We start from the raw sequence: 11,718 nt of genomic DNA on the forward strand, positions 1-11,718 counted from the left end.
TGCCAACTGAGTGCATTTTATGTTTAATATTAAAATTTAAAAAAATTTGAAGCAAGACAATCCTCGTTTGCCAATTTCAATTTTAATTTAATGTATCTCACCAAATTTTTACACCGATTTTTAGCACCGCTTTTGTCATTTTTTTACACCGAAATGAGCCAGTTTTATTTACCATTTTCTGGGGTCCCTACATATTACTTAGAACTGTGATTCCTACGTAATTTCTCTAGGGACTGTGAAAACACTTTGTATTAATGAGAGTTTTTACTACCGTATTTACTCGCATATAGGTTGCCATCGCATATAGGTCGCACCCATAATTTGAGGTCTTGAATTTGGTATTTAAGATTCCCCCCATATAGGTCGCAGTGGTAATTTAATGGCGCGAACGGCCGGCGCGCCGTGCACGAAAGAGTTAACGGGTACTGTAAATCTCCGCTGCTACGAGAGCTGATAATGGCGTGATAAATTGTTGTAACAACAAGTACTCCTAATAACCGAATATAGAAAATTGAAGTCAAGTTAAATTCCTAACTTCTTAAAATGTCTTAATTATTGTAGACTAAACTCGAAAACAGTGCTTTGTATTGAAAAAATGCACAGAATAAAAGTTGTAGTAAATTTAATTACGAATAAAAAAGGCCTGTTATGATTTTTTATATCTACAGCGGTTTTCGTTTTAAACGTGCGATTGGTCTGACGCGTGAGGAAGTTCCCGACACAGATAAGATAGTGGCTGGGGAAACCATTCCTTCTCCCCTTCCCTTTTTCTACTTGTTTGCCATCCAGGTGCAACATCGCCCTTCGTTTACCTTTTTTTTTGTGTTTACTGCGTGAACATTTTCAACAGTTTTTTTTTCCCTTCTTCGAAGATGCCATTGAAATCTTTCGTTGCCTTTGTTGCCTTTAATTTTTTTTTGTGTGTTTGATTTCTTGTTATGAAAATTCACTTGGTTAATTAAGATATAAGAACAATGCTATCCTGAAATGCTGTGACATGTTTTTGGAGTAGATAATCAAAGGGACAGACCGACAGGATGCGCTCCCGCCCTTGCCGTCAGCGATGTTTATTTTGACAGCTCAAGCAATTATCCACGAACCTTCACAGCGTAAAAAAAAAGAAAAAACACCTTTGAATGCAGATGGAAAAGTAACTATGCAGTAAAATAAATATATTTACGGCCCTGCTAAATTTTTCTATTCAATAAAATACGAGTTATTAGTGATTTTTCAGCAGAAACTGCTGTGTGACTAATAAACAAATTGTATCATAATAACTTATAAAGTATTTATTAACGGCGAAGGACAGTCGTATAAGCCCATAAAAATATTTATTTTACCGAGAATGGACTATACAACCTGGCTTTTTCCGCACGCGGTGTGGGAGGGGAGTTTCTCACGCAGAAGGTACGCTACCACAGTGGCTTTTCCTGCGGGCGGGTAAGATAACATGGTGGTATCTATTTTTAGCCGTCTTTTGTATGCCTGCCTGCTTACAGTACAGCTCTCGCCAAGATAAATGTGAACACACAGCGCCCAACAAAGTGTAACAGACTTGTTTTTCAGCTGATTTTACTCAAATTTTCGACTTTCTCTGCTCAAATTTTTCACAGTTTCTCAAAAAACGGTCTTATAAACGGAATGGACGCATCAGAGGGGGGTCGCATCGGCGGGATTCTACTGTATTGCCAAAAAAAAATCCTCAAAAATTTTAAAAAAATTTTCTTCACATATAGGTCGCACTTCATTTTTCCCCCATCAAATCTGGTAAAATTGCCGCGACCTATATGCGAGTAAATACGGTAGCAGGGTTTTTTATTAATAGGTTTCGCAGTAGTTGTTTCTGCAGACTGCTGGTGTGCTGCTGTGTGGGACAGCGACTCGAGGGGTGTTGCTTGGCTTGCAGGTTCGAGCAGAACGACAACCCGGGCCTGCTGACAGTCCACGTGATGCAGACCACTCCGCTCAGCAGCGAAACTTGAAACTGCCGGAGCTTGCATTTTAGTACTTTTATATTGCACGTGCAGTTGCACACGTGTTTTTTGTGGTATTTAGGGAATCCATCATCTTTGCCAGTACGTTTTGTATCAAGCAAATTATTGATTTTAAATTGTTGATGTTTAATATTATTTTAGAAAATTTTATGTGATAAGTTGAATTTTTAAAAAGTGTTGTTTAAGTATAATAGTTACAACTGTACAGTGTTTTAACTGAAATAGGGTGGAAAGTTAAAAAATTGGTACTCACATTTTTTCCATGACTGCTCTTGTGTTTATTTTTAATGGCAAAGTTTTCACGTAGGCAGCATGAGTTGTCGCACTTGCAATACCAGCTAAGAACGGTACTTGCACATAAATCACAGAACAGAAGGAATTCACTACAGGAGCAAGTTCAAGTGAAAATTTATATTTTAACATGCAAATAGTATTTTGGCTAGAGCCTTGAGTGCTTCACCCTACCATTTGTTCATATTCTGCAACACAGCACTGCCTTGTCATATGGGACAGCAATATGAGTAAAAATGAAACGCTTACAGTTTAAAAGTTTTAATTAATCTTGATAAATTAATGAATTTCCTCCGAGACACTGTAACATCAATATTTTCAGTTTATGGACACTGAAGTATTTTTTTTTTTGTGTAATAGGTTACAGTGTAATAGTTTTAGTGGTGGGATACAGTAGTGTTCTAGTGTTATTGTCGTGGATCAATAAAAATGAATAGTTTATCTGTCATATGAATGAGTGACAACAAGAGTTGTGTACTATGGACTGTAATTGCAGGCAATCATAATTTAGAGCAAGTTTCTGTGTCTGCAATCAACTGTTGAGTTGGTATCTTACGTATGATGGTGTGATAATGTGATAATATGATTGTTGTTTTATTGTTAGAAGTTCCTATGTTAAAAAGTGTTATAGCATATGTAATACCTATTCATTTTCGGTCTCTAGCTGACTTCCATCGATGGCATTCATTGAACCTGGTGTGTTGTGTATTTTACAGCAAACCAGTGATCTGCTAAATTGTCCTGGAAGTTAGAGTAGGTTGTAGGTTATTTTGTATCATTAGTCATTGTCATATTAGGTAATTAGTTATTACAGTATTTATAGCCAGTCTTTGTTAATAAGTTGCTTGGTGGATTTGCTCCAGTTTTAGGGAGTGCAAGATGATTTTTGCTGTCATGGATTTAGTAAACAAAGTGACACCCAACATGTGTGAAGATGTTAAGATGTCTACAACTTCTAATGACATGTTTCCTGCTCTGTGTATGTATCAGTATTTTTTATTCCCAGTTGCATAAAATTTTTTGAAACGTGTTTAAATAGGAGCTGGTTTGTGCAGTTCTTTCATGTGCTGTTGGTCCATCGTATGTCTAGCTGTCTCCAGATCAGATCCGATGTCATTTGATAATCTGTTAAAGAATATGTTATGGTAAAATTTTAGTTTAAAGGTTAACCTTAACAACCTCCTGAGGGTCATTAAACCTTTTTTTAAATTTTTATTTATTTACTTGAAATTCGTGAACACTAGAAATCATATTTTTCAAAAGTGAAGTGTTGGGGTGGTTTTGCACTTTTAATTTCTTAAGATGTTTAGTGTGAAAGTCATGGTAAGTTCACAAGCTTTATGTACTTAAATTAGAATGAGAAAAAAAGATTAATGTGTGTTTATTTTTGTCTGCACTTACAATGTGTGAAGCTGGTAGTTGAAATGGAGCAGCAGTATCTGATGACCACGTGAACATGTCTTTCTTGTTAGACATGACAAGTGTGTTTTGACTGTTTGTTGTAGAAAATTGTACATCCATGACAAAACTTGGTTTTTTTCCCCATGAATGTAAGTTACCAGTAACAGTGAGTTGCATGGTATGTGAAAGAGAGGAGTAAAATCTGTAACACTAGTTCAGTTAAACTGAGTGGTGGGTAGTTTCCAAGTTCCACTGTATCTATCTGCATCTCCTGATGAGGTTCCGTCCTGAATCTTGGGTTTTGTCTACTCTCACATTCTTTATTTGTGCAGCTGCCTGGATATAAATAGGAAATGGAACCGATAGATTCTGGTTTTCTACTGTTAATAGAACATGGCTCAAGGATAAAGGGTAATAATGCTTATTCACTCTCTCATCGTAGGCATTTGACATAAACCCAGTTTGCAGGGTACGTTTACATTACCTACCATGACCGTTTCATTGCATTAGTAAAGACAAGATTTTAAGGTTTTAGTTTTGGTCCAGTTTCATTTTTAAAACAGGATTTTTGTGTTATTGTTTTTATTTTTATAAAAATCTGTTTCATAATGCTTACTCCGTCAAATTAGGGGTAAAATTTATGTGCTGTATTTTTACTGTATAATAATTTTTATAAATTGCTTTAAAACGGATACATTCGAAACAATAAAAATAAATTAGCCAGCAGTTGTGATTTGAAAATGATTCAGTTAGACATACATGAAAAAAAGGAATTACTTATATGAATTTTTCTGAATCATACAATTTGGTACTTTTTTTGTACGGAATTAACATTTCTTCAATTTCAAACATTAAATATTCCTTTTTTTATAATTTGAATTAAGTTTTGGTTAAATGATACTTAATTCCATGATATAACTTGCATTACTGTATTATTTTGGTTTTATTGCAATTCACCACGTAATCTAGTCCTTGTGCATGAGCCACAGGCCTCGCAGTGTCACTGTGGTGTTACAGTGCGTCCACTACAGTCGTAAGGCAGGACAGTTCAGTTCTCGACAGAACTCCATTTTTTGAATAAAGTGCCAGTGTTGGCTACAAGGAGCAGTGGGTAACCTCTTCACCTTTGTTAGGGTGGTTTGGCTGGGTTAAAGGAAGCAAACCTTTTTCCCAAGTCTAGAATGAAAAGGCTTAAATACTGCCAATCAAAGTGCTAGGGGAATCATCTTTAAACCAGTTATGATTTCTCCTTATGGGTCAAACTCATCTGTTAAACTTGCCACGCATCCTTGCCAATATAGTGCACCCAAAATAATTGATGGTGGGAGTGATAACTGCTTAGTTCAAGCCAGGCAATTGTGAGAGGTTGAAAGCGTAATGTCCGAAGGCTGGCTTGCTCACACTGGCAGATTGCCGAATGTTGAAGTTTTAAGAGCAGCCATTCACACCACTCTATCCTTGCTCTTAACCACGCCCAGTGCCACTTCACCGTTCAGGATGTCACAAGACAACGCCATCGGTTAACCATTCAGTGTGCTCACCGTCACCATGAACTAGTGGGGCCACTGGTCGGGTCATTCACCTCCCAGGGGGGGTGGGGTGGGGGGGGGACCCAGATTTGTCGCGAGTTCGAAACGTGATGGACGTTGCAGTTTTCTTCGTGCACTCCTGTTTTTTTTCCACCTATTTATTCAATCATTGCTCAATTATCATCTCTAATGACCCCGATGTCAACGAGTTGTTAAACATATTTCTACATTCATTCCATTCATTCAGTTTTGAACTACAGCGTCTCACCTTAGTTTGTATTGTGTATTTTAATGGGCATTAACTCTCTCTTTCCAGTACATATCTGCCATGAGCGCTAGTTACCCTTGTTTCGGTATGCTATGTTGCCAGATATACCCAAAGAACACTCAAGTTTTGGACACAATTTTATAATGTAATGAAAAAAAATGTTTAAATGTACTCAAAAAAATTTGACATTGTAAAGGGAAATTTTGTATATACATTTTCTTGTTGTCATTCATCAAGAGCATCCTTTGATAATATTAAATTGTTACTTCTAAGGAAGTGTACCATATTTACCTGAATATAATGCTATGGTTTTTACCATAACTGTGTAAACTAAAAGTGGGGGTCGCATCATCATGGCAAACTTGTTTCTTGCCTTCGTGAACAGCTTGGTTGAAGAACTATAGGCTGTGCCTCTTAAGTGTCACTTATGCCACTTTAGACCACTGTTAATTACTTCCTCCTGAACTCCACTTGGTTGAAAAACTGCACACTCTGCCTTTAAACGTGCATCACTTATGCCACTTTAGTCCGGAGCTTCTTGGACGTCTGCACTGTGTGACAGATGAGAGGATGAGACCCCCATACATCACCAGATTCTCTGTTTTCTGATATGAACTAGTCTTAAAACACTATTTTCTTTCTAACTGCAGCTCGGTGTTTCAAAAGAGACCATGTAAGTCACTCTACTGGTGAAAGTGGCACCGAAAAGGGTCTAGTAAACATTGAATAGATGTAATAATAATTTTAGTTATTTTCAAGTGCTATTTACCTGAATTGTGATTTCCAATCCATTAAGTCTTATTCATAAATTCATAATCAAAAACAAAAAAGTTTGGGGTTGCATTATGTTCAGTCTCTCATTATTTTCTGGTAAATACATAAATTAAAAACTCCCATCTTGGTTTTGACCACTCTTGTCATCAAATCTTTTTCATATTAGTTAATGTTAAAACTTTTGACCATAGCCCATAATGCCATAATAAATGGAATGCCTTGTTATAAATGGGCACCAACAGCTGCAAGTAACTCAGTTTGTGGTTCCAAGTATGTGATGTGTAACTAGCGGATCCAAGTGTAAATACTAAATAGTACATAAAGTTTATTTTTTTATGAACACAGATTTTAGCTTGCAGTGATCACCATTGTTGTAGTTTTACATATAAATGTTTAAACATTTTTTAATAATTTTAATTTTTACCGTAGTTATATGTGAATAAATGCATGATTTTATAGGTGTGGGCATGTTACCATTCCTTTGAGTGTGCGATTGTACTGTGATTGTCCGGTACAGGTTTACAATACTTCATCCAAATCTTTGGATCTGTGGTCCATTGAATTAAAAAAATTTCAGAATTGCATCTATAATGGAAGGTTGGTTGATTTTTAAGTTATTAAGGTTTTGAAAGTAAATCATAAACATTACAGCTATCACTGTATTTCCTGTATTTTTTGGTTGGCACTGTTATCTCGAAGGGGTTCTTTTTCATTTGGGCAGGAATTAAGCTAAATCACCAATTAATACCAACAAATTCTTTACTTACAGTGTTAATGAAACATGAAAAGTTATTTTTTTTTTATTATTAGTTCATAAGTTGGAATAAGTAATTGTAAACCAATGTGATAGGAGAATTTGTGTTTGAGTGATATTTTGCCAGATGTTACTTGTATCACAAAATTTATTATAAGAAATCTGTGTGTGATCCCATGTGCCTTAATATGTACATTGTCATTTACAGCTTATGGTGTTATCTATATGTGCATGACCTGTGAGGGTTGTAGACACACAGGTGTAGGGATGGGCCCGTTACTCTGTTATTCTGTCATAATTTCAATTTCTCCCCCCCCCCCCCCCCCTTTTTTATTCTAAAGTTGTGAGAAAGTATTCTGTTCAGTATGTGAAGGAAGGCATAAAGGAGATACAGTTTTCATTCACAGATGCACTAAAAAAATAAAACACCGGTAATTTGAAGTTTTGCCGATGTGGAGGTAAACTATATCAAAGGACTGCCCTTACCATCAAATAATAATATTACAATACAAAATTACTCTTGTTTCCTCATTTGTAACTGTGAAATATTTCACCAAAGGTGCTGTAAGCCATCCCATAGGGTACAAGTTTGTGTTGTGATCAGTTAAAAAATTGTGGTATCTAGTAATGACATATTATTCAAACTGTAGAAACATGTATGTTGCTTTTTCGAATAGCATTTGTTCATGTAGGTAAAGCTATTTCACACTTTTTATGTCTAAATGCTTTTTTGTTCATTAAATAATAATAAAAAAATTGGTTTTGTACGATTCTTCTGAGTGGTATTGGCTGCTGGGCGGTTGTACATTAGATTTCAAGCATGAACTAATTTAATATGATTCAAACACATTTTCTGTTGCACTTTTGTTTGCGCTGAACAAAGAATCACTGTAAACTACAGAATTAATTGATTGAACTGATGGTTCATAATGATGATCTTGTTTGGACATAGCGCAAGCAAACGTGTCTAGAATCTGTATAAACTTTGTGTTGGTTATAGCTATAATCAGACACAAATATTACAGAATGATTTTAAAAATTAACACATGTAAGAAAAATGTTGCTTTTTCTCATAGTTACACCACATCTCACATTGAATACCCGTATTTTTTGTGATTAAATTTTTTTTTTAATTTAAGCTGTATTCTTTACTAAAGATTTTTATTTCATTACTATTATTTTCCATACTATAAAGAAACTTCGTCTTTACATAATGTAATCATATTTTTTTAATTTGTAATAGCTTCTAAATAATGTACCAGTATATATTTTTCAGTCATTAAAAATCAACAGATATGAGGCAACGACATAATGGGATTCTATTTAGTGGCAATCACATAAACCACTTGCATATAGAGATGGGCTTCAAACATTGCAAATTCCTATCTAAAACAAAAATGATTTTACTGAAAATGTGGCATCATCATTCCAGTCAATAGTAATGAGCCTAACTTTTCGTCAACAGTGTTGCCTCTTCATACAGTTAAGTGCGTTTTGGTCAAAGAACTGGTACCCAGTTCGGACGGCGAATCTGACAATCATTTTCGAACCAAGATTGGCGAAACTCTGTTTGAGGGTCACAATGTCACAACTGCCCATTAGAGAGTTTACTGTATCAAACCTTGTGATTGTAGTTCTTGTGCAACTATAGCAGGTATGTCATGACAGGAGACTCCTTGTCAGAGGGATGCTTGTATGGAATGTTCTATGGAAGTTTTAGTAGTCCGCTAACCATTTTAATAAAAAACGTTTTTGGCATGAATTTATAAAGAAAGTTTAGTACAGAATTTAAAGTGTTGCAAACCAAATATAACTTGATGGTACTTCTACTGATAAAAAGGGGCCGTTTGAATTATCAGTGTGTAATGCTTTAAAATGTGTTTGAATAATTTCAATTTGTAATACTGTATGTGGTGAAATTTCATTAAATATGTTTTTTTTTGTAGGTCTGGATATAAAAGTGAATTGCCTATACAAATCAGCTCAACATTTATAACTGAATATTGCAGAAGCTTGGAATAAAGTATTTAATAGATAATCTCACTGAAACCTCCACTATTGCTCGAATAGAGGCTCAAGCAACAGAGCTTGTGGGTGATTTCATAGCAGCCTTTACGAAACATTCCATCATGGTACACAGTCATAAGACCAAACTGGCCCATTCCTATGTTTGTAAATTTAGTTAGTTGTTTATGAAGAATTCAACAAAAGTTCAGTGTTTTATAAGTGTATTTTTGTATTTGTTATCGTAGAGGAAATTAGTCTATTGTGTAATAGAAAAAAAATTGAAGTGTGTATTTCTAAGCCATTTTTGTTTTGTCGCAGCAGCAGCAGCTCACGTGAAACAAGTTTTTGCAAGAACTGCTTTTTCACTTTATATTGAACACTTTATTCATTGATGTGTATGAATGGTTTTTATAATTTTTTAATGTGTGTATGGTTACTGTGTAAGGTGAACTCTTTTATGAATTAAAGCCTCTATTATCCAAAATACAAATACAGTGTAGTTTCCTTCACTGGTCTGCGCTAAGCAGCAAGTAGCACACCCCACATACCCTTAATGTAGTCCAAGCCCAAATATAAATTTCTTTGCATTTTTTTATTAATTAATGTTAAATTTTGCTTCTGATGTTAATTTAGAATCTAGTCTACCATTTTACTCTTTTAGTATTCCTAATTCTTTTTCTTTTTTCCTTTCCCCCTCATCTTTTTCTCTTAATTTTCATTCTCTCACATTTTATATTCATGTAATGTTAGTACGTGGCTGCATCTCATAGTTGTGAACTACATAAGTTACGGTTTTGGTTTGTTGTACTTATGTATAGTTAAAGAAGATATTTTGATTATTTTTATGAGCATAGATAAAGAAGTGTGTGGTCTTTGGCATAAAGATGTTAACTATTATTTTGAAAAAACTTTTTTTGCTAAATGAGTGTGTAATGCCTGTTTATTCCATCCTATTAACTTTTTATAAATATTGCCACATGCATACAGAAAAATTTTTATAGTGTGAGTTTACTATCTGTTAACTTTCGTATTTTCTCGCAGCTACCAATCTCGTTGAATGTAATCATGCTGACTAGTTTACTCCCCAATTGCTATTTATCACTGACCAAAGTTGAATGATTAGGCAGAGATGTAGAACAATTGAAGATTAAAAAAACAGTAGTCATGCAACTGCTGATGAGAGAGGGTAAAATTTACTAGCTCTCTTTGAACGACACACTAAGCTAAATTGAAATGTACCCATGAACAGGGAGTTGGTGAGGAAAAGCAGATTGATGTCTGTTACATTGTATTCAAGAAAGCATTTGACAAAAGTGCTGCATGGAAGTGTGGGGGAAGTTGGTGAAAGGGGTGGTAAGGTATAGGAACTTCGGTGAGGTGGATTGGAGACTACCTTACCAACAGAAAACAAAGGGTACGTGTAGAGAACAAGCTATCGGAGGAGGTAGGGTCACTTAGGGGGTGCTGCAGGGCAGTCTACTAGGTGCACTGCTCTTTACCATTATGGTTAAAGACATGAGCCTGTTTGGGGATGACTGGTACATGGGGAAGCTGAGTATGGAGCGTTGGAATAGGTTGCAATCGTGAGTTGGAAGGAATAATGTGACGATAAACATAGGCAAGACGATAATCAGGATATCTAAGAAGAAGAAAAAACAGGAAATAAAAGAGCCTCTACCAGTAGAGCGGAGAGGAAATAGAAGGTTTTATCTAGGTAGTTCTCCAGGGAAACCTGGGGTAGGGGAGCAAGTGGAGAAAGTGATGGAACAGCAGGTCGTCTTGGTTACGCTGGGCAGGGTACTGAAGGAGAAGGTGTACTACATCTTCTGTCAGATTAGTATTTAATACATACTACGTCATCAAATTCTTGGAATGGTATATTTAATATTTTGGTTCGGAAACTCATTAAATAGCACAATTTTGCATCTAAAATTCCAAATTTTTCCGGGGGAGGCCCCCCCGACCCCCCACTTTATGTCTGAGGTAAGTGTGATACATCTGTTCGGGCCCCCCCCCCCCCCCCCCCCCCAACCCACTAATGAAAACGTTCCGACATCCCTGGAACGTTATAAATAATTAATATGTATTACAAATTTTTCAATGTAATCAACGTGATTCAGTGTGTTTGATGTTTTCGAAGTAATAAAATTGATTATTACTTTACATTATTTTAATAATATTTACATTCAGAATAAATTATTATACTTATGTATTTTAAACACTCATATAATAATGCAATTTCTGATTACCATTTAAGATTTTTTTGTTTTATTTTTTTAGTAATATACACATCAAAATTAATTATTTGTATTTTGATGGGATTAACAATGTAAAAGTGCACAGAGATAATACATGCAAATGCTCTCTCTTTTTTTTGCGTAACTAGGAAATCGTTATGTATGTTCAAATGAAGGATGCAATTTTACGATACCATATATATTTATGATATAGGCCTACGTAGTAGTGGTATGCAAAAAAAAAGGAAGGGGGCCTACTACCCCAGCTGCCCAGGGGCCCACAAATTCTCTCAGCGGCCCTGGGTGTATGTCATAATCACTATGGTGCGCCCCATGCTAGAGTATGCTGTAGTAGTGTGGGATTCGTACATGGTTGTGCTCGAGAGGGAACTAGAGTGCAGCTAGGTGTGAATAGGTTAAGTGGAAGAGTATATTAAAGTACCTATGATGAAAATGACAAAAT

The 11,718-nt window shown here is 35.5% G+C and overlaps 1 protein-coding gene across 4 annotated transcripts in view; it reads left to right on the plus strand.

Annotated features, from left to right (window-relative positions):
• The window catches only part of LOC134542183 (NEDD4-binding protein 2-like), a 33,020-nt gene extending 23,512 nt beyond the window's left edge, over positions 1-9,508 (plus strand). For all 4 annotated transcript variants that reach the window (XM_063386224.1, XM_063386225.1, XM_063386226.1 and 1 more), the window contains one exon: positions 1,907-9,508. In XM_063386224.1, coding sequence (XP_063242294.1) covers positions 1,907-1,982 — 76 coding nt within the window. In that variant the 3' untranslated portion in view covers positions 1,983-9,508. The remainder of the gene's footprint in view (positions 1-1,906) is intronic.
• The last annotated feature ends 2,210 nt before the right edge of the window (positions 9,509-11,718 follow it).

Source organism: Bacillus rossius, assembly GCF_032445375.1.
Source record: "Bacillus rossius redtenbacheri isolate Brsri chromosome 4 unlocalized genomic scaffold, Brsri_v3 Brsri_v3_scf4_2, whole genome shotgun sequence".
In the NCBI taxonomy this organism is placed as follows: domain Eukaryota; kingdom Metazoa; phylum Arthropoda; class Insecta; order Phasmatodea; family Bacillidae; genus Bacillus; species Bacillus rossius.